General features: G+C 33.2%; 3 protein-coding genes across 3 annotated transcripts in view; all 3 read left to right on the top strand.

Annotated features, from left to right (window-relative positions):
* LOC105176148 (lisH domain and HEAT repeat-containing protein KIAA1468 homolog) lies at positions 2,236-12,142 on the top strand. Its single transcript, XM_011098862.2, has 20 exons — positions 2,236-2,628; positions 4,655-4,804; positions 5,085-5,263; positions 6,019-6,126; positions 6,760-6,909; positions 6,984-7,544; positions 7,631-7,705; positions 7,796-7,924; positions 8,004-8,078; positions 8,172-8,381; positions 8,575-8,727; positions 8,801-9,015; positions 9,139-9,256; positions 9,386-9,518; positions 9,602-9,797; positions 9,883-9,988; positions 10,071-10,211; positions 10,296-10,419; positions 10,532-10,648; positions 11,454-12,142. The coding sequence occupies exons 1-20, from the start codon at positions 2,394-2,396 to the stop codon at positions 11,825-11,827; spliced, it is 3,549 nt and encodes a 1,182-aa protein (XP_011097164.2). The 5' UTR covers positions 2,236-2,393; the 3' UTR covers positions 11,828-12,142.
* LOC105176147 (non-specific lipid-transfer protein 2) lies at positions 16,980-17,578 on the top strand. Its single transcript, XM_011098861.2, has one exon. The coding sequence runs from the start codon at positions 17,106-17,108 to the stop codon at positions 17,394-17,396; it is 291 nt and encodes a 96-aa protein (XP_011097163.1). The 5' UTR covers positions 16,980-17,105; the 3' UTR covers positions 17,397-17,578.
* The window catches only part of LOC105176146 (protein NtpR), a 2,804-nt gene continuing 1,787 nt past the window's right edge, over positions 26,865-27,881 (top strand). The window contains exons 1-2 of the mRNA XM_011098860.2: positions 26,865-27,373; positions 27,519-27,881. Of these exons, the coding sequence (XP_011097162.1) occupies positions 27,280-27,373; positions 27,519-27,881 (457 nt within the window). The 5' untranslated portion in view covers positions 26,865-27,279. The remainder of the gene's footprint in view (positions 27,374-27,518) is intronic.

Below are 27,881 nucleotides of genomic sequence, written 5' to 3'. Positions count from 1 at the left end.
AATTCATAATTGAAAAGTAGAATTCCGTTAAAAAATCAGCAATATAGTCAAAATATAGAGATAGTTAGAAGCTTATAGATATGAGTTACTTGTCTATTTATACTATTAATACTATCAACTTGGATATGAAAGTGGGGAAGATACCTAATTACCCTAATAGAGTTGATTAAATAAATCTCTTGATCCTAGCAATCATTCCATACAAAGGGGTTTCTAAAACTTGTGCAAGAATCATTTCGGGAAAAGTATTATTTTAGTCCGTTAATTATGTCTAATTTTAGTTTTAGTCCGATAACTAGGTCAATTTTTGTTTAGGTCCAGTAACTTACGAAATTGCTTACTTTTAGTTTCTGGCAGATTTTCGGACAATTTTACCCCTGTGCTACTTTTGAAAGGCAGTTTTAGTCCTTATGCACTCATAGGGGTAAAAATGTCCAAAAATCTGTCAGATGACTAAAAATAAGCAATTTCATAAGTTACTGGATCTAAACAAAAATGGACATAGTTATAAGACTAAAATTAAAGTTAGGCATATTTAGCGGACTAAACTAATACTTTTCCCCAATCATTTCCTTCTTATGTAGATTTGGCTATTGTTTTAAGCGTGAGCGTGTCTAATAGAGTTTGCAAATCTGCCACAATTTTCTCTTTTTTTCTTTAATTGTCTCCAATTGCTACTTTTATCTCAAAGTTGTCATTTTTGCTTCCATCAAGTCTTTCCATATTAAAAATGCAAAATACCATGGGAACATTTAACTTTTATAAGAAGACATTATACTCATATAAATATGGCAAATTATATACTTATCATACTCCGCACTTAATCTTTTGCTAGTCCTTGAGCAAAAATTAGAATTAATTAGTATTTGAATTTCTCTTAAAATACGAACACACTCGAAGCAAAGTGTAAATATATCCTTAAAAAATAAAACACCTCATGGTTGCGACAACTCAATCATGTTTCTAAATAAGTCTTCACACAGGGATTATTATCAAAATCAACATATGAAACTAGTGGAGTTTTTCTCACCATTTTCCAATATCTCGAGTGTATATGGTTGAGTGTTTCACTCAATACTTGTTATGGCAGTGTTTCACTCAATACTTACTCTCTCTCCGCTCTCTCTTTTCGGTTGTGTGTACGGCAATAATATCACTTTTTTTTTTTCTTTTCTTTCTTCTTCTCTTTTTACAATTAGGCATAGAACAAGGTAATAATATTACCTTCCACATTTTTCTATAGTGTAAAACCACAATATTCAAACCGCACACTTATTTTGAGATACATTCTTTAGAGAACAAAAATCGTAATATTCAAACCCTCGCATTTGTTTTGAGAACCCTTTGTTGGAACACACAATCCATTTTTCTTGATGCTCTAATAATTCTCACAAAATCAAGGAATTAAAGAACTACATAATGCGTTCATAATTGAAGGCTTATATTATTAAACAAGGACTAAAAGGCTCGAATACTAAAGTCAAAATATCATGTGGTGGTCTTTTAAGATCAAAAGTGGTTTCAATCCCAAGTGTCTTTTTCATTTCCAAATGCATGCACATTTATGTGGTCTCGACATGATATAAAATAAATTGTAGGCAGACAAAGTCATAGAAGTATTTTCTTTTTAGAAAAAAAAACCCATGAAACAGACTCAAAGTTTCACATGGTATGTTCGACCACTAACTTCATGCATATAGATCTTGATTCAAGTTAGGAATAGCTCAAAAAATATTTCACAAGCATTTTCATCAAGAGATTCGTAGAATTTTAATTCATGATATCTTAATTATGAGAACTTAGCCTCACTATTCAAGCAAACTATCATTAGTATTTAAATTAAAATTAAGTGGATATTAATGTATAGAAATCCTCCTCAACATAAAAAAATATTTTGTTTGATAATTTTTTAATAGGTGTTAACAATTTTGCCTTTTAATTTTATAAATAAAATATCTGACATAAATGATCATATCGAAATCAAATTTAAATATTAAAAAGTATACATTTGTAAATAAAAATATTAGCAATGAACATAATATAATTTTAAAATTATTAAAAATCATTATTTATATTTTATTAATTTCTTTTTACAAAAAAAATCAATCAATTACATTATTTGACGCATTACACTTTAAATACTAGACAAGTAAGGACTTCATGATTTAACGGTCGACCAATGAGTCTGATCCGCAGGAAACCATAACACACGTCCGCGTAGCATCAGATTACTTCAGCAGCCTTGTCTTTGTATAAATACACAATCCTTCCCATTTCAGAACAAAACATTGGTAATTCGAACACTGTTCAAAATTCCACGCTCAACGGATCTCACCGAGAACTTCAGCTTCAAAATGCATGGTGATTAACCGTGACACAGTGTTTTGATTTGGATGCGAGGGGATCGAATTGACATCCATATTTCGGAAATGGACGTGGAGAAATCGTCGCTGTGCAATTTCGTTGTGAACTTTTTGCTGGAAGAGAATTACTTGCTCTCGGCGTTCGAGCTCCTCCACGAGCTCCTTGAGGACGGCCGTGGTGATCAGGCGATTCGGCTTCAAGAATTCTTCTCCGATCCAACTCAGTTTCCTCCCGATCAGATCTCCCGCTTCAGCTCCCTCCGAGGTCCGCTCTATGCCTAACTGCATTTACGTACACAAATTAACGTGATTAACAATTTTGCGCGTTTTGTTCCGCGAAACAGCTCGTGTACGCTTATTTAGCTCATTTCTGTGCGTGTGTGAATATTTCTCTACGAGTTAATCACACGCACTACACGTTGGGGTATGATCGTCTTGCCTTCAATCATTCATGTAAGCCTGGTTTAAATTATTTGATTTGGTTGATAGTTTTGTAGGTTATATAGAGGTCTTGGGCGCCAGGTTTGGAAGATTTGGACGTTTCACAATAATTGGTATTATTTGAAGCAGTTGAATCTGAACAACTTCGAGCTATTTTGCTAGTTTGTTTAGTGTTAATTTAGTTTGAGCGTTACTATATTAATTAAGGGGTAATATAGTTAAGGAAGAAGGAATTAGAAGAGTGGTCACTTCGCACATATTGGCCAGGTCAGTGTCATGTTCATTATAAGTTGTTACTGTTTACACGTAACCATTGTTTTCGATTCGCTGAAACAACCAACTTTTAAGTTTTCTTGTTATAGGTGCATGCATGCGACCAGATGCAAACCATATTGATTTATTTTGTTGAAGAAAATGAACAACTGACGTATTTGATTAACTCATGAGTTCTATTGGAACATCTGAACTTCTAATATCTGTAGTGAGAATGATGAAACAAAGATAGTTATGACAATTTGTAATCGACTGCAGAGCTTGAAGGCACTGATGGAGTGCACAAATAAAATCATACCGCCTTTCATTTTTGTTTTAGTTAGTAATCTGTAACTTATGCAGTTGCAAAGGTCACATGTTAAGATCCTCCTGTTATTAACTGTCTCCATCTTACAAAATAGTTACAAGTTATAAATGAGGAAGAAGTTTCCTGTTATTTGATGATACCACTCAAGTATATGTCATTGCTCGATCACCCCTCCATGTATTGTGGCACACTTTCAGAAATTCTTTAATCTTTGGGAGAATCCATAACTATTAATAGTGAAACCTTAAGCAAACTTGTCTCAACACTTTCCTTATACTGCTAGTGACAACAATTACATGTTAGAAGCCTGACTGCTACACTTTTTGGTTTATCCATGTTGACTACGCCGGAATTGCCCCTTGAGCTAGTAATAAAACATTATTAATCTTTATCTTCAAATTCAGCCCTGACAGGGCATGGACAGAACTTTTATACCACCCAGACGTTCAAGTTTTGTTAATTCTGTCAGGAGGTATGTGATGCTAATAAAAAAAAATAGAGAAACAATTTATCGGAAATGTCAGCTACCTCCAAACTTAAGGATTTCCAGAGTAGAAATGGGATGACTACTGTGAAAATGTCTTGGTATACAATTACACAACTTTCAAGTTAAAGCCTTTATTCGTGAAACATTTTAGAATGATATGAACAGTCTGAATCTAGTTATTATCCTTGTTTTATTCAACTTCTCGAGTAACTTATCCCCGTTGAGAACAAAATGAGAGGAGAGACTAACCAAGGAACACAACTGTAATTTGTGAAACATACCCATTCTAGTCAATCATAGAGAGGGGAGTAAAACATTGAGTGAAAATTCTAAAAGTCCTCTATCTTTGGCCATAACGAATTTATGAACGTGTAAAACCCAAGTAGAAGAATAAATCTTCTTCCAGAACTCCCTGGAATAAAGTTTATTATGAGACATTAAGGTGATGGATTATATTTATATTTACAAATTGGGGAAGGGACTGCATATGAACAGTCTACAGTAGGAACTCGTAAAAAGTTCAACTCAGAATATTCACTAAAAACAACAAATCGAAATACAGGAGCATAATATCAGAGGAACTTTAGTCTGAATCACATAACTTCATTTCACAACACAAAACTTATGCTACTAGATGCTTAGAGGCTGATGCAACAATTGTTCAATGGCTTAAGTACAATTTTGTGATTGAAATTGCCTTAAGTGCCTGTGTTTCTTTATTTCTTTAATATCTGATTTACTTGTAACTGGAATGTCTGGTTTCGTATATTGTTTATGAAACAGCTGCAGAGCCCCAGAATATACTTGATGAAAAGGATTCCGTAGAAAAAAAATTGGCAGTCAGCGAATATGAGCTCCGTGTAGCTCAAGAAGACATCCTTAAGCTGAAAGATGAGTTGCTGAAGAAAATTGATTCCAAGGACAAATCAAATGGTAATTGCGTAAACCGTACTTATTTCTTCTGACATATATGATCATAAGGTTGATGTTATTAGGCACGCAAGAAAATAGATTTTGCCGAAATTTTTAGGTGCAGTTGACACTGGAGAATCTCTAACATTTTTTTATCCTGATTTCCAATATGTTATTTTGTGCTATAGATTCCCTAGGTTTTACTACACCTACTCTCTCTTGTTAGTCTACAAGTGCTTGTTCATGTCCAAAATAGACTTTGTCTTTTTGTTGTGAAGTTATCTGTTTGATATATATTCAGGGCCAGATTTGGATGTTCCTGCAAAAAATGAACCAGTTAATCAACCTATGAAGAGAAGTATATCTTGCTCCGACTTGGGTCCTCTAAAGGACAATGAACGATTCGATATCAACTGCGCAGTGAAGGAGTATTTACTATTAGCAGGATACCGTTTGACTGCAATGACATTTTATGAGGAGGTACTTTGATAAAAAACTCTCTTCTAAACCTTAGGAATTTAATGCTGTAATTAGAACTGTTTATAGAAGCTTCTGTGCTTTTTTGCAGTAGCATCTTATGGTTAAGAACTCCAGGGGAGGATGTGAAGTCATAGAGAAAACAGAACTGGAAAAGTTAAATCTGTTGGATAAGGAAATATGTGGCAAATTGACAGTATATTTGGAAAAAAAAAATTAAAATGCATGTCCCTGTAAATAAGAGTTGGTCCAGAAGTTGTAGAAATACAATAAATAACGTCCCAAACCCATGCTTTTTTCATTGTGTAAATACATACTCTTGATTAGCAGGAAAAATGTCTCCTCTTTCACTATGAAGAAGCTAAATGAATGTAATTTGATTAGTATTTTAATCTTTTAGGAGTATGTCTTCATATCACATAGTTCTAGTGACTTTGTTTCATCAACATATATGAGACGTAAGCAGTATACAGATTAGTTGTTTGTGGGACATTTTCTCCCACTGCTGTTTTCTGATATCCTAATGTAGAAGACCTCCTAAACTTCAGTTGAGTGGCTAGGAAACTTTTCACTTCAAGCACGTGCTCTGCATAGTTAATTGAATCCACTCTCATTTTGATCATCAGGATGCAGCTAACAAGGGTCTGGTTGATGTTTTAGTAAAAAATTAAGGTTTAGGTATTTATCATCTTTTATTTCTTTTGGCTTGATGTTACAATTGTGCATGTGTCTTTAAAACTGCTTTACCTGTCCAACAGGTCGATGATCAGAATTGGGATGTATGGCAGAACTCAGCTGCATGTGTTCCAAATGCACTGAGGCAGTATTATTATCAATATCTTTCTTCTACTGCGGAGGGTGCGGAGGTACTTCTAGAATATGCATGGAGAAGTGAATTCTCTTCGGCCGTTTAATGATTAAAGACAAACTAATAACTCAAACGTGAAACAATTAGTATTCAGGTCTCAAGACTGGATGCACAGATCCGATGATTTTCAGTTGATACACCCTACTAATTAGTCTGCCTCTGCTCAAATTGCTCTGCTGTAGCACTCTTCACCTCTCACTTAGCTTTGCTCCCTTTATTTGTTTTTTGCTTCCAAATATGCTATCCTTGGTCAGTTTAGGGATCCTAACTTGCAATTTTCAGATTGTCAAATTCGAAATTATGTAATACAGTTCGATGCCATTGAACTTCACACTGTTACCCTCATTCTCCTTTGCTACGTAAATATTTTTAATTGATTGCAGGTTAATACTCGACTTAACATGAGATATCAGTTAGCATTGGTTCAACGTTAGCAGTTAATATGTCACTTATATATATATATATATATCAGCTTTGTTTATCATGCTTGTCTTTTATAGTTTCTAAGGAAGTAGTTGATACATATAGGTTTTATTTGCTTGGGCGGAGTTCATCCATTATATGATATCCTCTATTATGTCAATACTTTTCACGTGCTAAATCTCATGCTTATAGGTTCGATATGTTGCAGGAGAAAATAGCAATGCTTCGAGAAATTGGGAGGCTGAAACATGAGAAACAGTCCTTGCTGAAAACCAAGGAAATGTCTGATGCACAAATTATCAAAATGAAAAAATCAATTGATGCGCTGAAGAAAGATGTCAAGGAGAAAGAAAATCTGGTAATTATCTTAACAGAATCTTTATAATTTTTACTATGTGTTGTATTGAAATTATGGGTAAGAATGTGTATCAGGTCAAAGGTTTGAAAAAGACTTCGGAAAGCCAAAGAAAAGAACTAAATGATTGTAGAGCCGAGATAACTTCATTGAAAATGCATATCGAAGGAGCTCTATCTGGAAAGATTTTGCTATTAACTGACTCTGCACAAATGCGGACATCATCTCCAGGGAAGCATAATGAAGAAACAGAACTTTTTCAGAAAGAAATAGAGATGTCAAAGGTCAAAAACTCGCCGAATGCGGAACCTACTGAGACAATAAAAGTAGAGGAAGGGAATGAAGGGCAAGTACATGACGCTGAAGAGCCAAAAGTAAATGAGACTGGATCGCCTGGAGCTAGTCCATTGGCAGATTTAGTAAAGGAGGAGACTCAGATGACAGAGAAAAAGGCTTCTGAGGACACAATCAGTCTATCCGAGAAAGTATTGGAGTCGCCGACTTCTTTTGGTGAATTTGGATTTGCTTGGAGAAGTGGTTTTGATATTCTCAAGAACAGTGGGAGATCATCGCCACGAACTGATAGTGCCATTATGAAGTCGGACCACCTTGCTCCTGAACTTTGTCCTGAAAAGCTGGCAAGTTGTTCCTCTTGACATGCTAATTCTGATGATTATTAAAAAGTTTGTATAAGCTAACATCTATATCCATTTTAGCTTTTCAGGGTTTGGGAACCATTCATATACTTTCAAATGCATTGCCCAAAATTGTACCGTATGTTCTAATCAACCATCGTGAGGTTTGCTAATCTATTGCATATAAGTACTTTCAAATTGTACTGTATGTCCTAACAATTATTGTTTTTAATGAATTTGTGTAATGCTTGTAGGAGCTTCTTCCTTTGATTATGTGTGCAATTGAGCGTCATCCAGATAGTGCCACTCGAGATTCCTTGACCCACACATTGTTTAATCTAATAAAGCGTCCAGATGAGCAGCAGAGACGAATAATAATGGATGTAAGATTCTGAGAGTGAAGAAATTGCAGTTTAGTATGACTTAGTGACACTGTCTTTTTGAATTTGTTTTTCATTTCAGGCTTGTGTTACTCTTGCCAAAAATGTAGGAGAGTTGAGAACAGAAACAGAATTGCTACCCCAATGCTGGGAACAAGTAAGAACCATTTTAAAGTTTCTAGTATTATTCTTTCTCTTTTGTTTGTTGGGCTACAATTTTTGTTCTGATAGCAGATTTTATTACATGTAGGTTAATCACATGTATGAGGAGCGTAGGATGCTTGTTGCTCAATCATGTGGCGAGCTTGCAGAACTCGTGCGGCCAGAAATTCGTGATTCCCTCATCCTGTCCATTGTGCAGCAGCTCATTGAGGATTCTGCTACAGTTGTCAGGGAGGCTGCTGCTCATAATCTAGCTTTGTTGCTGCCTCTCTTCCCAAATACGGAAAAATATTTCAAGGTCAGCCTCACTAAATATGCTTCGAGGCAATGTTGGAGAAGATATCTGACTTGACAGAATTGCCTGAAATGTAAGCTCCGTGATCTAGGCAGTGGAGCGTTTCCCCTTGTCATAAAATGGTGCCTTACAATAGAAATATAGAGTGAGAAAGGAAAAAATATTTTCTCCAATTCTTTCCTTTATTTGTTGTTAGGTTGAGGAGTTGATGTTTCAATTGGTTGGCGATCCCTCTGGTACAGTCGTTGAAACTACAATAAAAGAATTGGTTCCTGCTCTAATAAATTGGGGAAACAATTTGGATCATGTTTTGCAAGTTACGCTCTCTCATCTCTTGGGCTCTGCTCAGGTATATTGTAGTTATGTACATCTTTTGCCATTTGTGCAACTCCATGGTTTATCTAATGCATTGTGTCTTCCAGCGTTGCCCGCCTCTTTCAGGGGTTGAAGGTTCCATTGAGTTACATCTACGTGTTTTAGGTGAAAGAGACAGATGGAATGTTGATGTTATGCTACACCTGCTTGCTGAACTACTTCCATGTGTGCACCATAATGTTGTTGAGACTTGTCCATTTCCAGAAGTTTCACATTCTACAGGAATATTATTCGCTCCTGCTTTGCTTGAACTGTTTGCAAGGTAAGATTCTTACATTGTCTATAAGGTCCTGTTCCATCATGGTCTTTTACATGTAACTATTATTTTATAGGTCAGATATGTCCAATATGGCCTTTGTGCTTACCGCTTAACATTTTTTGTCAGAGGAGAAGAGGAATGGCCTGCATTTGAGTGGTTGCACAGTGAGTGCTTTCCAAGTTTGATTCGCTTGGCCTCTCTGTTATCTCCGAAGGAGGATGATTTAAGAAATCACATAACGAGGGTACTTTTTGCTGATCTTGAATTTTAAGTTGCTTTACTTCTAATGAAATCCTGTGTTTATCCTTGTCTGTAATTTACTTTCTTTACTTTTCTATTTTAAATACTTGAAGTTTTGGGTAACAAAATGCAGTTTCTATTGGCGGTTGGTAGACAGTTTGGGGAATCCTATTTAACACACATCATGCTACCGGTGTTTTTAGTAGCAGTTGGTGATGATGCTGATTTGAAATATTTCCCTTTCCAAACCCAGTTAAATATTATAGGCAATGGCTCTTTAAACCCTTTTGTTTTTTGGGTATAAGTAGTCGATGCCGTTTCTCTCATTAATCTTGTCCTCTATTATCAGGTTCGAGGCCTCAAACTGAAACATTTCGCAGGATTGCTACAATGTGTGTCCTACCACTTCTCTTGGCAGGGGTTCTGGGACACCCAAGCAAGCATGAATACTTGACAGAGTACTTGAGGAATCGATTGATTCAAAGTTCTGAACAGGATGATCTGCTGGAAAAGCTAGATATTATCCATGCTGTTCGCTTTCTTTGGTTGAGTCAGAGAACCTTCCAAATCGTTCAGTCCAATATATTATGTTCTTTTCATTTGTTGACTCATGCTATTTGTGTGCTGCAGTACCTTTGAAGAACATCATAGTATGATATTTAACATCCTGTGGGATATGGTTGTGAGCTCTGACGAACATTTGAAAATCACTGCTGCTAATCTGTGGAAACTCATTGTGAGCCTTTTTCTTCTAAATGAGAAATCATTTCCTCTTATTTCCTTATGTACTCAGAATTCTGTGACATCTTCGTTTCAAGGTACCATATATTGATGCAAAGGTTGCCTCGATTCATGTTGTGCCAGCTCTTGTAACTCTTGGTTCAGAACCAAACTTGAATGTAAAATATGCAAGTATTGATGCTTTTGGAGCTGTCGCACAACATTTCAAGAATGACATGGTATATACTTGGACTCAGGTTGTGGTTTGAGCTGAATTGATGGAGTAACTTTTATGGAATAGGCTGAGTTGAGTTCCTTTGCAGATTGTTGACAAGATACGCATTCAGATGGATGCTTTTCTTGAAGAAGGATCATATGAAGCTTCCATTGCTGTGGTTCGTGCACTGGGAATGTCTGTACCATATACTACTGATACGCTTCGAAATTATATCCTTAATACGTCCTCTTGGGTTTATCTCTTCCTTTTGCCTTGAAATTTCAAAAATGGCGAATCTGTTCTTTTGTATTGCTGAATATTCTTTTCTTTAACTTGGTGTACATCTCCTATCCAAGATTTTTGAATTGACAGCATCATCACTCCCTTCAAGTGATGTACTACAACGGCGAGAAAGAGCTAATGCCTTCTGTGAATCAATCCGTGCTCTTGATGCAACAGGTTTGCTTGTTAAGTTCTTTCTGTTACTTTCTCTTTCTATCCATGTTAAAATCTTCAAAAGTCAGAAAAGAAAAGTAAAATACAAGTCTGAAGCTGTTAATTGGGCATTTTGGTAGAATTTGCACTAGTTCAAGCTCAAAATAGGTCCATCTCAGTTGTCAACGTATGCAAGTCATATATCTACTTAAGTATACTCTAATTCATATTTGTTGGGCGTGAGGAATTTGGTTGTATGGTGAGTGGAAATATCGAACGAATAAAAGATTGAAAGGTCTTGTACCAAAGTTAAGAGCAACAGTTTCCAGATATATCTGCGGATGAGTTTTCTCGAATATTTTAACGTGAATGTTTCCCTCTGCTGTACATTATGGATAATTTTATATTTTGCCCTTTAAGTTAGTCATTAATTCACTTTTGGGTTATTCATGTTATGACCTCACCAATTTTAGTCCACACGTTCTCTTAAATAATTGAAGTTAGTGGCCGTTGGTTTAGACGGTCAACTAACGATTATGACTCACTTTGATCATTTTAAGAAAACTCAGGGACCAGAATTAATGAGGTCGGAACATGAGGTATCAAAAGCGACTTATTAACCAACTTAGGGGACTAAAAATGAAATTATCGCTGGTACAATATTTTAATTATTAATGTTGTATCTATTGTTCTTGAAGCATTATTGAGTACAACAACGTATAAAATTTTCAGTGTAACAGTCCTAGTGGTACTGATTCTTAATTTCTTATATGTTTGCCATCAATTAGACAGTTCTAACTCCTTACATCACTTGCAACTATTTTAACAGACCTTCCAGCTTCCAGCGTAAAGGATTTCCTCGTTCCTGCTATTCAGAATCTATTGAAAGACAGTGATGCTCTTGATCCAGCACATAAGGAAGCTCTTGAGATCATATTGAAGGAAAGATCTAGTGCTGTGGTAGATCCTATAAGTAAGGTGATGGGTGGTCCTATGGGGCTTGCATCATCCGTCAGCAGTTTCTTCGGTGATGGATTACTTGGGAGAAAAGAAGGTGGAGATGGCGGAGCTCCACCACCTGAGACGATTGAGCCACACAAACCTATTTCACAACCTCCCGTTGAGGACACAAGATTGAGGCGCATCTTTACAGATATACTCCGATCAAAAGTTAAGAACCATGACGAAACTAACGCTACCTAGCCAGTGAGTAGGAAATCTTTTGTTGGGAACAACTAGGAATAGCGATGAAGAGAAGCAGGCTAGAAAACTATAACCGGTACTCCTCTTTTCAGCTCATAGAGCTTAGTTTTGTTGTTCCCCGTTTGAATTTTTTTGTAAAGTAATAGTATTTGTGTACGAACTTATTCTTAATTAATCTTGGAGAAGATATGAATCTTAATTAAAGTCAGAAATTTGGAGTTTCCTAGTATTTAGATTTGTTGAACTACTTCCACTTGCTGTTGGTTATAGGCAGTCACTGAAGTGTGTAAATTGAATTGATACGACTATATTGTTATTGCCGGATTTCAATGTCAACATAGAATGGATTATGGGATGCATATTAGCATAAATAAGCGGGTAGTAAAACGGACAATTCAAAAATGCAGGGAACAGGGTATTATTTGTCTTCCTAGTCTTCGACACAAGAAAAGGGGTCGAGAAAATTCCTTCGTAAGAGTAATGATTTTTGATTTGTTTGTCAAAATTTTCTAGTTTTAGTTTCAGTTTTCCCAAACTTATCAGAATCTTTTTTATTTTTTCTTCATTTATCACGTACTCATCCAGGAAAGAGCAACTGTGATTCTATGACTAGAAAAATCAGAATTTGGTTGTAAGAACATAATTCTTCATTTAAATCTTGGACAGTTTCAAGCATCTTCCATCTTATTCAGGAAAACGACTTGGGGCATTTCTATTGACTAATGGACCCTATTTTTTCTTTTTTATTTTTGAAAAGAAAGTGAAACAGAAAGAATGGCAAGTTTCGTTGGTTGACATTTTGACCTATTTTCTTATTAATTTATATTAATATAAAAAGAAAAGTCAATTTGCATTCATAAAAGACAGTTAATGACAACGCAACAACAATTTTTTATAAAATCAACATTTTCATTTATGGTAAAAATAACTAACTTATTCAACTTTTTAAAATTTATATTAATTGATAAATTATTATTGTTATTTTTTTCTTTTTATTAATGTAATGTACTAATTTATAAATTCTCTTATTTATTATATTTTAAAAATGTGGATTTATTGTATGTACGTAGGACTGACGTACCACAACAGCTAGTGTTATGTTACATGTAGAAGTGATCCCGTCAAGAGCCTCAACACTCTAGAAAGCAGCACTTTACCCCCTTAAATCCTTCTAAAAGAGCTTATATCTCTTAAGGGGTAATTGCAAAAATAATCATGTAAGGGAGGGTGGCGTTCTTGGTCCTATAACTTTAGCACTAGCAATTTTAGTCTCGTAAGTTTAAAAAAAGTCGCAATTTTAGTCCTCCGCACAAATTTGGCCGATCTTTTTGACAATTTTACCCTTTCCTAGCTTTAAAATGAGCATTTTAGTTCATTTTCAATTATTTTGTATTCTAATGCATATTTTTGTGCATGCTCCCCTAGAATGGTAGAAACGTGGTCAATTACGAAAATTTAAAGACACAGATGACATCTCATTTTGCAATTGGTATTGCCCCTTCATTTCTTGATTAAGGAAGCAGGAATTGTGCGTGATTTCACTTTGGTTTCGATGTTTGTCTCTTCATTCTTCCTTATTCTGGACTGGTAACATAAGTGTATATGTTTCTTATAAGTCCTATTTATCATAATATAATAAGCAACGGGTATTTTGTGGTATAATTTTTTAAAATTATTTTTGTAATATATATTGAGTTCGTTTTGTGCGAATAATAGCTGTGTGCGTGAAATAGCTCCGTGTTGATTAATTTCTAAAAAATCTAAAAAAAAATTGCTCTGTGCGAATACTTTTTGCTGTGTGCAAAAGTTATTTAGTGCTTTGTGCATAAAAAATACTACTTAGTGAATCTAATTTAATCTGCTTTGTGGTGTTTTGATAAGTACTTGGAAGATTTCTGCTTAGTGTACTATCTTTCTGCTTAGTGCTTTTGATATCATAAATTAGATCTACAAAGTGCTTATTCTATTACTGCTTTGTGATTATTCCTAAAATAAGGCCAATTCCTTGCTTATCCCTCACTTGGCTGAGTCCTTGAGGCTGTCGGATTTGGTTGAGGTTAAGCTAAGCCCCCTAATAATATTTTTTTTTGAATTTGTTGAAATTATTAATTCTGTGTTCCGTTGGCGTTTGATGCATTGTTTTGGTCATTTCTTTCTTAGTCCTGCTGCAAATGAATGCCACGAGCTATTAATACGGTGCTATCCTTTTCTGTGTTCCATTGCTTCATATGATATACACTTGTTGTTATTGGTCTTTTCATTGGAAAGGTTTGGGCTGTTGCTAACTGTGTAAGGGTGTTGTTTATTAGTTAATAACTATGTATTTGTTGATATTTACCCTTATTTATATCTTTCTGCATTTGTTGTTAATATCTCTATTTTGTAGGTACATATAGCAATGATGAAAGGTAGATCCGACCTTGGACTTGGTTCCCTTTTTTGGATCATGGTCCAAGGTGGAGAATGTTGAGAAATTATAATCCAAGATCAAAATTGGTAGGCCCAAGGCCCAACCACCTAAGGCCAGACACCTGGATGGTTTGGCCTATACCTATACCTATTACCCGGCCCACTCTCACCCTACCCGATTTCTCATTTGAATATTTGGGTCTCTCTCTCTGTTTGCATAATGAAATCTCTAACTTTAATTCTCTGTCTCATCTTCTTCTTCTCCTTCTCTGTTCTCGGTTTTCTTGTCCCGCCGTTTCCCACTCTCTCTCTCTCTCTTTCTCCGGCATAAATATTCCTCTCCTATAAATACTCCTGAGGTTTTCTGATAAAAGTAGAACGAAACAGAAACAGATTTTCGTCTTCTTCCTTCTCTTGTTATCAGTTCTTCGTGAATTAAGAATTCCTAAGTGGAATTTTTCTGAGTGGTTCGAAGTGTTCTTTAGTAGAAAACTAAGCGGATTTATGTGACTGAGCCTTGGTGGTTGTTTTGAGTGGATCTGTGTCACCGGCCTTGATGGCATGTGATTTTGGATTTAGCAATGGGTGTAGTGGTTGCCAGCCTTAGTAGCTGCGGGTTATTCCCACCGGACCTGGCTCCCTAAGCCATTAATCTCTCTCTTCTGTTTTGTTCTTTATTTACTAATTTAGTCCTGTAATTATATTTTGTGTTATTTATTCTATAATATTAGTTTACATTATCTAAAAGATTTTTCGTAACCCATCATTCTTGTAATAATAGTTTAGAGTTATTTATTTAGACTCATAATAATGATATTTCCACTCAACAATCCATATTAAGATAAACTACGCCAAGCTAAGTAAGGCTACATATTCATACTTCACATCGTTTTGTTCATTTTTGTCTGATTCAGTTTTTGCATTTTCAACCTTTTCCGCATAAACGTAGTGCTTGTTTTCGGACGCAACTCCCTCTTCAATTATTTTCTTTCTCCCTCTTGTCTTTTTCGTTTTTTTTTTATTTTTTTCCAATTCTCTTTGCTCTTTACTGGGTGATGATTATTGCCAGCTGAAATGGTAATTTCAAGACTATAATGCACCGATACTTAATTTAATATATTATTCAGTACAGTATCGGATATACATTAAATACGGACACAATGTCGACAAGCCTCAGCTGATATGTGTTAGATACAACACTGCTGTATCCTTTCTTCTCCATTATTTATTTCATTCGGGGAGCTTGTGTCTAAATTTCGAGCTCTAATTGCTCATAATTTCACGTGATAAGTGAAATGCTCATTTTCAGCATGAGCAGCAGTGACTGGAGGATGATGGCTGACCTACGTACGAGTTATAGAAAAATATAAGTTGATAAATGTAAGGCAAGTAGCTATATGTCCACACATTTTAATTACAATAAATGAGAAAATTCAGTTAACACCCCACATTCGTTCTACCTACTCATAATTCAAGACATCAATGAAATGGTTAATTGACTATTATGAGCAATTAGAGCTCGAAATATATTACAATGAAAAGTCTCAACTTTTTTAATCTTTTTATTTATTAATATTTTTAAATGGGGCTAGCTAACTTGATGCGTTTTTGTCAACAATAATTATATTAATATTATAATAAATTGAGCAATATCTGTCGGTCGATGCTCTAATAATATATATAGTGATAATTAATAAAATAAATTATAACAAATTTATGTAAAATAAAATAAATACTAATGCATTCGCTTAAGTTTGAATTCGTAGCTTCTTACTTTTTGAAAAACCTCAATTTCAAGAACTAAATTGACGAGTTAAATTTATTTTTACTCCTTATGATATGTAAAAATATCAAAAACCCTCTTATGAAATTTTTAATATAAAAAATCACCCTTATGTTATGAATAAATAATCACACCGCCCCCTGATCAACTTGAGTCTATTTTTTTAGAAACAATAACTAACGTACCCCTCCTAATCAACCGGTCAAACTAGGCCTATTAATATATATTTATTTTAATTTAGAATATATATAATTTTATAATAAAATAATAATTATAACCCCCCCCCCCCCTACCGGTCCCCCTACTTCAACCCCTCCCCCCACGCCCATTCTCTTCCCCGGCCACCCCCACCCAATCCGACCTCCTCCCCCTTAGCCGCCCACCCTCACCCAGATATGAGCGGTGCCGGTTACCCAGATCTGGACAACCTGCATCGCCTGAAAGTGGAGGGCGATCCTATTGCCCTCGTTGCCCTGGGCGATGGTCATCACCTAGAGGTGAGGCGTGCCCTCCTCTATAGCAGCAGTGACGACATTTGCTTCTTTTTTTTAATATATAAATTAATTTTTGATTAATTTAATAAAAATAATTTCGTATTATATAAATAATTAAATATTTTATTATTAATAAATATATAATATTATATATTAGATGTAAGAGAATGGAAAAAATGTTAAAAAAAAAGATATTTTTATAGTCAATTCGCAGTTAAAATGTGTGTGGCCCAATTTCTATACGGAAAAGTTTTTTTGAACTTTATTTTATATCATAGACGGTAATTTATACTTTAATTTTTATAGGAAGTACTTTTAACATTTTTATTATCACAGGTCCTGATTTTCTCACCTAAATTAACACACGACCAGTTGTTGCATTTAAACCTTAATGTCTTGCATAGTCCACCATAAATCATAAATGCTCCACAAATTTGAATCGTTTCAATAAATTCCCATAAGAGGATTCTTTGGTTTTCTGCTCACCGCCTCAGCTCTTCTCCTATAAATATCGCACCATTTCTCGACTCCCAGAGTCCATAATTCTCATCTACACACACACACACATAAATACACATTGTGCTGTTTGAAGATGAAGAAGGGTGCTGCAGCTGTCTGGTGGGTGGTGGCGATAGTGGTTGTGCTGGCCGTGGCTGAGGTGCATGAGACGGGGGCGGCGCCTTGCAACCCGGTAGAGCTGTCGCCCTGCCTTGCAGCGATATCAGGGTCGCAGCCGCCGTCGGCGGAGTGCTGCAGCAAGCTGAAGGAGCAGGTGCCCTGCTTCTGTGACTACGTGAAGAACCCGGTTTTCAAGCCGTATGTCGACTCTCCTAATGCCAAGAAGGTTGCTGCAACCTGCGGCGTCGCCTTCCCCACATGTTGAAAGTTGGAGAAAGAGTGGACATGGACTAAGTTGCCATGTACCCCAGAAAAGAATAAATTGATTGACAGGACGAATTGATGGGTGTTTGTGTGTTTATGTAAAACCACCTTCACATTCGTGTGTAATAAAAATGGATATTTAATGAAAGTATTAAATGCATCTTTATCCCCTAATTTAGATTATCTGGTGTTTTATTTTTAAAACTTTTTAGGGTACCATTTTGATTCTATATTCTTCAATTTTTGCCATTTCAAATTTTTTGCTCGTCGGAGTTCGATCAATTCCACCTTCAATCGAAGGGTGAATTCCGGCAAAAAAAAAGGGAAGGGAGTTAAAATTGAGAAAATAAAAAAGATATGGGATCGAAATCTTATTAAGAAAACTCTTTGATTGTACCAATTTTAGATTTTTCCAATTTACCCTTTATTCGCCCTTTAATCCATTTTATTTTTTCAGAAAACAATTGTCCATAATAGTAATTTAAATATCTTTTTAATCATTTTGTAATTACAATATTTTTTTCATTTCAACCACTACTTAATATTTCTCTCTCATATCTCTTCTTCACTTTCCTTCTTTTCACAAACTTCCTTTTTCTCACCATTACCCCATGTTGCCTCTCATCTTCTGCATAATTTTTTTTTTAACTCATAAACTTCAATTTTTTTAATAAATCCAAAAATTATAATTTTATTTTATTTTTGTTTCTCACCTTTTAAACCTATAAATATTTCTTATCACATACTTCTTTTTTTCTCCTCACCTTACACTACATTAATATCTTTTCGCAATTTCTTTTCTAACTATGATTCTTTTATATGTTCATGGGGATCGCGTGCAACAACGACTAATTATAAAGAAAACAAAAAGTATAAATATAATTTTGACATCATTTGTATTAATTTTATGTGATCTCAAAAGTACTTTTAATTAATTTATACTTTTCAAATATTATATTAAATTTAATTATTTTTTATAAATATATTTTGTTAATAATAATAATATATTTTAAAGCGTAAGAAATCATTTATCATGTGCAAGCAGGAACGACATGCCACAACTCCTTTTTATAAAAAGTTAAAAACTAAATGTTTGTCCGATGGACTAATAGAAACAAAAACCCCAATTTTAAAATATCACATGATAGACTAATGCATTTTTTAGGAGAAAAAGATGAATTTCGGCGAAAATGAGACTTAAATAACAAAAACTAAAAAAATACAGAAAAAAAAAATACTATCCAAAAAAATTTAAAAACAAAAATGAAAATAGTATAAGGTAAGGAACCCAAAAAACATGTAAACTTTTAATGACATGGCTTCTATTGTTGTTTTCTTTTAAGCTGTGTTTGAATTACTAGAATTTAGTAGGGTGGAAAAAGATTAAGAAATGAAACTAATTCACTACATGAAAATATAAATTTAGGGACAAAAAATTTTTAGTGATAATTTTAATATTATACCTAATTATATATACATACATAAGTGACAAGAATTTTTAATTTGGGGTTTAATCCAATTTACTTTTTGTGATATTATAAATAAACAAGAGATCCTGTTATGAAAAGAAAAATATCAATTTTCGTCCATGTATTTTTTATAAATAGCGCAATTTACCTCTCAGTCTAAGGAGCTAAATTACTTCACATTTAAAAATACAGAGAGATATTTTGCTATGTCTTTTTATAGGGGATAATTTGCTTATGTGCAATTTCACATAAATGTTGCTTGTAATTTTTTCTTTTATTTTATTACAATAATAAATTTCAAAGTTTTTATAATGATAATTATTTGGTAAAAATTGTAATTAATAAGAATTAGTGACAAAAAAATATGTATTAAGTTTTTTTAAAATAAGAGCGATGAATTATTAGTAATTGAAATAAATTGATTACAATTATTTCTGTCTGATATCAATGTCTAACAAATCATTACAACAATCATACTATGATCAATAATATCAAATACACTAAACCAAACCAACCGCCTACTATTATAGTAGAAACACACCTACTATTCAATAAAAACAATACACATACTATTCAGTAGAAACAACATCCCACACATAAAATGGGTTCAAACCCATGACCTCTAACGTCATAGAGTCTCAATTTCGCCAACTAAACTAGGCCGCATTGGCATGTATTAAATTATCCATTGAAACAATTAGTAACACATATATAGTGACCATAATAATACTTATTGTCAGTCATCACTATAAATATATCATTCATTATCTCTAATGACAACTTTATGCACATTTTTTGTCACTAATTACTATAAAAAATTGACTCAATAGCAATGGAAAGAATTTAGCTTCCAGCTATTAGCTAGTAAACTTTTGGTTGCTAGATTATATTATTTAATTTAATAAGTTTACTTGCTAATGAATTGAAAAATAAAAATTTACTTGCTAACAAATTTAACAATGTATATATGAATATATATGTACGATAATGAAAATTTACTTGCTAACAACTTATGGCTCCAGCTCCAGGCATACTGGGCCAACCCAGACTGCCAAGAGGAGTCCGCAAAAAATAAGACAAACGAGGATCTTCCTCTGTCGGCATACACAAGCGGAAGATAGTAAGTAAATTACATTATTTTTTAAGATTTATTAATATTTAATAAATATTACACTAACTGCTTTATTCTTTTATAGGAGGCAGCTCAGTCAACCACCCATGTAGATGGAACTGTTCTCCAGATTCTACAAGAAGAAGACAAACAACGGCTGGAGCAGCCTGAGGGCAGCTGAGGTGGCGATAAGCACCTTAGTAATTTTATTTTTTTAAAATAATTTTAGAGTAAAGTTCTAATAATTTTGTTAGTTTTGCAGGAGACGTTCCAGAAACTGATGGAAGATCATCAGCCTCAACCCACGGCCGAGGACCACGATACCCCGACCGAATCAAAGGTTTCGGCAGCAATAACAAAGCTGTGGTTAGCTGTAGTTTGGGTCAAGAACAAGGACCATGTATTCGACCTTGGTTCTGAGGTCCACGTTTCTAATCAGACTTACACATCACCATCGTTACCCCCACCGACACCGCCACAACCAAACCTAGCCATGGAGGATTCCATCAGCCGGATGGAGACGATGATTGTCGGCATGATGCCATGATGAGGGAAATGCATGCGAGCTCGTTGACCGCGGGACAATCACAATTGACCGCCTTCACTAGCGTTGCAGCACAGCCTCCGATAGGACCCCCAGTGCTGAACAAGGACAATATGAACAATGGTGATGAGGAGGGTTTAGATTAAGTTTTAATTTTTTTTTTAATTTTGTATTTGGATAATATCTTATATTAATATAATATTTTTCCTAATTATTCATGTTTTATAATGTTTATTAACATTCCATTATTTCATATTTATTCAATTAATTAAATCCATAAATTTTATCAAAATTAATTAAATTATTTATTAAAATTTATTAATTATGTAACTTAAATTTATTTATTAAAATTTTATTATTAAATACAAAATTAGGAACGATTTTAGTCATTGTAAAGAAAATGTTACAAATCTAAAAATAAGACTGTTCCTAAAATAATTGCTAAAACAGTCCAAAAAAATTATTCTTAAATAGGACTAATCATTCCTAAAACAGTTACAAAAACTGTTCCAAACAAAAAATAGACCATGCTTAATACTATTTTTAAAATTGACCACTATACAATTTCAATGATTGTTCCTAAATATATCACCAATACAAATAAATATAGTTCCAAAATTCAGGAATGAGTATTACAAAAGTTGTTTAAAAAATAACCCGAAAAATTAGATAACCGTTCTCAATGTTATCTATGCGTTCCAATTAAAAAAAAAAAAAGAAATTTTTATAATTAAATACACTATTAGGAACAGTCACCATCAACATGTCACGATAACCGGTCCAAACTGAAACGGTTCTTCACCAATCGTTCCTAACTATTTGGAACACCATCTATAACGACGAATCGTAAACCGTTCCAAACTCCGATTCAAAATATTTTTTTTAATTTCTAATCGTGTCAAATACCGAAAAAATTGTTCCTAAAATCGACCTAAATCCCCATTTTTTTCATAGTGAATGGATTTTAAGGACCCCTTTATATAGGCAAAGAGGTAGAGTTGTGATATACCTAAACATGTTTTGTATTATCTCTTTATTATTTATTTTAAAGAGATAGATACATTAAATATTTGGTAAGACATGATTGGTCAACTTAGCTTTATCTCTTTAATATTTGTATTTTGTAAAGTAATAAACATCAAAATTATTTGTCTTGATTTGATTGGATAGTAACATGCAGTTCTTTCACTTAGCAGCATCAGATTGGATCGAATATTTGACTTTGAAACATGATTTAATTGGTCAAAATACTTAAATTTTGACACTTGTTAGCTGTTGATTTGATGACAATGTATATATTAAAATATCAATTAAATTAACTATTGATACTTAAAATTAATTTAATAAATTTCAAAATATAAATAAAAAACGGATTTATAATTAATAATTAATATGTTGTTTTTTACTTATTATTTAATTGAGTACAAAATTAATTTGTCTACGCCCACCACCAAAACCAGTTTGTCCTTTCTCTGATGTTCATCATTCAAGCGGAAATCCAGTTCAAATTGTTGATCGTATCTTCACTGAGATTAAGAATTTTAGGTGAAGAATTAAAATTCTCAACCTCCGAGCATGGAAAAGGCTTTCTCAGTTTTAAGTCCCGTTAATTTGGTCCTCTCAATTTAAAAGCAGCCAAAGTCATATGACCTAACGGGAGCTAACAGTACTTAACGGGACATGTGAGCGCTGTCGTTAGCTTGGAATAAAAAAAAATTGAATTTTGAATTTTATAGAACTAAAAATATTACTTATTAAAAACTTTTATATAATCCCATTATCAGAACGGATACAACCAAGAAAACATTTACGCTTACTGACATATGGTAAAAAGCATCCTTCTTATATTTAATAGTTTTTTTTTTTGAACCAATATATGGTAGTTTATTATTATATATATAATATTCAGTAAAAATGTCTGCTCAAGAAGTTTAGGCTAAAGAAGTATTTGTAAGGTTAAATATAATTTATCCTCTTGTATTAATAAAAAAGTGCAAAAAAGCCCTTGTGATAAAACACAAGAGGGTGAATTACACTTTGTTTTTTAAAGGGATTTTTTTGTATTTTTTCATTAAAAAAAAAAAAAAAAACACATTGTTCCTTTGTGCAAGCCGTTATCAATTGGGGAAGTATGTAATCGTGGAGAAGAGAAAAGAATATGCAGGGAAAGGGAAAGTTCGTGACGTATGATACTCCAACTCGAACTCGAACATCAACACCACTAACATAAACAAGTCGCTCGAGAAGTTTAAGCTAAAGTAGTGTTTTTAAAGTTAAATATAATTTACACTCTTGTATTAATGGAAAAGTACAAAAAGTCCCTATGATAAAACACAAGAGGGTGAATTACACTTTGTTTTTCAAAGAGAATTTTTTGTATTTTTTTATTAAAAAAAATAATAAATTATTCCTTTGTGCAAGCGGTTATCAACTGGGGAAGTATGTAATCGTGAAAAAGAAAAAAGAATATGCGGGAAAGGGAAAGTGCGTGACGTGGGGTACTCCAACTCGAACTGGAACAGCAACACCGCTAACGTAAACACATACATCATCGCAAGCATGTCCGCATGCCCTTTCGTTCACCTGAGGAGCCATTTTAATCAATCACACGTCTCACCTAACTTTGCACTTTGGAAATACAATGTGAAATAAATTCACCACCTTCTTAATAATCATGATTTCGAATTAATTAAACTTTCATAGTTTATTTAATTTGACTATATATATACTTTTATTATTCAATATTCTCTTTACTATTGACTTTGTAAACATTATATTCAACAATGCTCTAACCAATTTCAATACACAAACACAAAATAGTTAGTAACAATTTTAATATTTTCATTGATTATATGTATTATCACGATAAGAAAATATAATGTTAGTGACAAATTATCGAGTGATAATTTTAAAATCATCACTAAAATATATACTAAGTGACAATAATTTAATTATGTAATTATTAGTGATAACAATTGTGTATAAAGTTGTCACTAAATATAATTAATGATATATCTATAGTGACGACACAATATAATGACAATTATTATTTGTTGTCACTGTACATGAATTACTAATTGTATTTAATGACAACTTTGTAGATATTTTTTTTATCACTAATTCATATTAATAAAAAAATTTATAAAATAATAGTAACTATTAAAATCACAAATTTCGTTATTATGATAAAATAAATATTCTTATCATTGAATATATATAGTAAAAATATTAAAATTATCACTTGACTTTTTTTCCCACTAATTTCCTAATATTTTGTAGTGAATGTACTAAATCATGGCACAGATTTTTGTCATCATAATGAGTTGCATGTTTTTAACAACTATAATTATATGAATTAGTGACAAAAAAAAAAAGAAGGGGGCATATTTTTACTTTTGGTACCCAAAGCATACCTTTTTTTAAATTTTAGTACACCAAATTTTCAAGTCATTAGATTTGGTACCTAAAATTTTTAATTTTCATCCGCATGAATACCCTTTGTCAAGTTCACCATTAAAACAAACAGTCAACCCAATTTTAGAACTGAAAAAATTAGACAGGAATTAAGAGCATGTTTGGTTTTTATTTTATTCAACACACAAAAGAAAAAAAAAATCTATTTTGATACATTTCGACTTCAATTTCATAATTGAAGATAATAATTTTTAAAAATGAATAATTATATTTACACCCCTTGATTTATGGCATATTTACACAAATTACTCCTATCTTTTAGAAAATTATGATTACACACCAAAGTATCATTATCACTTACACAAACCACGCCTTACTCGTTTAAAAATTATACACACACACACTAAAAATGTTAGCATCATTGCACAAACTACCCCTATTTTTTGGCTGTCAACGGTAGTTTTTATGCGAAAAGACATGGATAGTTTGTGTAAATAGACCATAGGTCAGAGAGTGTAAATATAATTATCCCTTTTAAAAAAATTACATATTTATTCCAATTTCTATTAGAAAAAATATCAATTTTACTGAAAAAGACACATTTTTTTTCTTTTTTTCTACTTGTCCGGAGTGTAAATATTGTCATACTTTATTTATCAAGGGTGTATGCTATAGTTTTTCATACTTTTCTTTCAATTTATTGTAACAAATGATTTTTTTTGGTCTTTTTTGTGACCAGTGAATAGAAAGTTTTAATGAATTTATAAACAAACTTCTCTCAGCAAAAAACAATAATTGAAATGTATTTCTTATTTTTCGTACAAGCTACAGGTAATATATCAAAGTAAGGATTTGCAATTTTATTTGACTCAAAAATACATTGACACCTTTTGAGTGGCTTATTCTATTTTTCTCTATTTATTTTTTGCGAAAAATGCCAATGGTGATTGAATATAAGACTGTTAGTTTTCTTAAATTATTACTAGACGATTTCTCTACATTACTCCGCATTTAGCATGTATTTTTATTTCTATAATAATTTGAATTGGTAGAAAATGTTTGAATTGGTATTCCATAACGATTTGAATTAATATTTCGTTTTATAGAAATTAGGTTAAATATTTTCTTTTACATTATTGTCCTAAATTATAAAATTAAAATCAAAATAGGAATTTTTTGTGTGTTGAATCAAATGGGAACCAAACATGCCTTTATATAGACAAGATCCCGCCTAATTTTTCCTCCAAAATTATTTTAACGGTCAACCTAACGGAGGGTACTCAGGTTGCTGAAAATTAAAAACTTTAAATATCAAGTTTAATTACTTGAAAAATTGGGGTACTAAAACTGAAAAATGAGTATACTAAAGAAATTATCCCCAAAAAAGTTATATATAAAGTTGATGTTACACACTATAAAAAAAAATTGAATTTTTCCTACACTATAAATGACCACAGTTTAAAAATTATGGTAAATCAATACTATTACCATGAATAAACAAAATCAAAGCAAAATCTTCACCATGATTTTTAGTCATAGTCAATACATCTGCCATGATTTAGCCATGGCTAATTTTTGGCCACACGTGCAGAAACAACGACTAATAGTCGTTGCGAAGCCATGATTGATTTGTATTATTACAATCTTTTCTTTTGGGTATAGTAATTAGCGATAAAGCATATTTTTTCTAGTGATAATAAAATATTAATATGAAAAGAATAATCAAAACGTATCTTATTGATAATATCTAGAATAATATCGTACTAGAAGAATTATAAAATTTAATTATGATTAATTGCCATGTTTAATAACAAATACCGTAATAAATAGTTATTAACCACTGTCACGCAATGATTGTTGGTCGTAATTTTTGTGAGGGTGGCTAAAATATATGTCATGACTAAAAATCATGGAAAATAATTTTTTTATGGTGAAAAAACTAATTTTTTACGTCAATTTTATATTTATTATAATTTTTAGTCATAATTACTAATATTGTAGCAAATAATAATTTTTTTTTGTAGAGTCAATAATTTTAATTAGTTGCAGTTTTGGGATCATTCATTGCTGTTTTGATTTATGATTGAATTGCGCCATTTAATTTGCTATCTCTGGAATCTGGATTGCTTTTTGGATTCTATTCATTGGAGTTAATTATGTCATTCATCAATAAAACCGCGAATTAAATTATGAAAAATAGAATTTAATGTTCAATTAAAAAATATATAATTTGTCAAATTAAAAGCTGTAATCACTGAAAACAATTAATGATAAGTATGTACCAACGGCCTATAGCAACATCAATGTATTTATATTATTTCATAATTGTCCCTTATCTGAGTGGTATATAATTTCTTTGATTATGTTGAATTTATAGATTGATTTTAAAATATCAATGCATTACGTATTGTATGTATGTGGATTGATTTTAAAATATTGATAGATGTATTTTAAAAGAAAATAAAAATAACAAATCAAAACTATTGTAACTTAATATAAATCTCTAATCACACTCTAAAACCACCACTAATATTATACTATGAATACTATTTCTTAGTGATTCCTTAAGAAATTATATTTTACTCTTTCCTATAATTAATTATCATTTCAATTCTGGATCGACAAAATCCAATTAAGTGGGGTCCAAATTTCCGGACAAATATATATAAAAAAGCTGACAAAAAACATAAAATATTGGTAGTGGGCAACTGAAAAATTAAAAGAATAATAATAATAATTACTTTATTAAAAAACAAAAAAAAGTCCAAGTGCCATGCATGCAGAGGCAACAACAATATAAGTTGGGTGGTAAGGCAGGCACTGGATAAGGCCTCCACCGAATCAGCATTACAACATAAATTAGATAACATGAGGAGCCCTTCTAGGGTGGTGTTTTTTTTTTTGTTTTTTTGAGGAGCCCTTTTAGGGTTTTTGGTGAGTACTTACGTATTTATCCAATGTATTTATTAATCTTGAAACTCGAGGTTTGCCAGGTCATAATCGCCTCAGATTTGACCCATCCTCAGGCCTTACCTGCATGACATACATGAGATAGCCATCGACCACGTTTTCATCTCGCCGTCTTAATAGCCTGCATCTTGCACTGTTTTTCTCACCTATATATATCCATACGCGGCGCCTGGGTTTGTCCAACCTGATTCTGATTTTCTTGCTCACTCTCTCTGCTCGCAGCATCCCACCTACTATTATTTGTTTATGGTTGGCAGGAATTAAACAAGATTAAGATCAAGAATTGTGGTTACGTTCCGCGTTTTAGTTTCGGCTGATTAAGTATTAATCAGTTTGAGTCCTCCTGGTTTTCATATATTCTTGATATAAATCGCGCATGGCTGCTGCGGCTGATCTCTCTGTCATCTTGCCCCGTGTTCTTATTGTCTCCAGACGCAGTGTCCGCAAGAACAAGTTCGTTGATTTCGTAGGTACGTAGGCGGAAAGAAATCAATTCCACATAGTCGATTAATTTGTTTCTGAAGAATGTCTCATAATTAATCTTCTCCATTTTTTTTCCCCCTGAAATATGAAGAATTTGCTTGTCGAAGAACTGAATTTATGATAATTGTGCAGGAGAATATCATCTTGATCTGATAGTGAGCTATGGAGCAGTGCCTGTCATCGTTCCACGGGTAACAGGAGTACACATGTTGCTCGACAGCTTCGAGCCAATTCACGGCGTTCTTCTCTGCGAAGGGGAAGACATAGATCCCTCTCTCTACGAAGCCGACACCTCGAACTTATCGTCGGAAGAATTGGAAGAAATCCGCAGGCTGCACGCCAGCGACACCGCCATCGACAGAGAAAAGGATGCCATAGAACTGGGGCTGGCGAAACTCTGCCTGGAGAGGAACATTCCTTACCTGGGAATATGCAGAGGTTCGCAGATCCTAAATGTGGCTTGTGGGGGTACCCTTTATCAGGACATAGGGAAAG

Source organism: Sesamum indicum, linkage group LG13 (genome assembly GCF_000512975.1).
Source record: "Sesamum indicum cultivar Zhongzhi No. 13 linkage group LG13, S_indicum_v1.0, whole genome shotgun sequence".
NCBI lineage: Eukaryota > Viridiplantae > Streptophyta > Magnoliopsida > Lamiales > Pedaliaceae > Sesamum > Sesamum indicum.
This window is presented reverse-complemented; position numbering and strand designations above follow the sequence as displayed.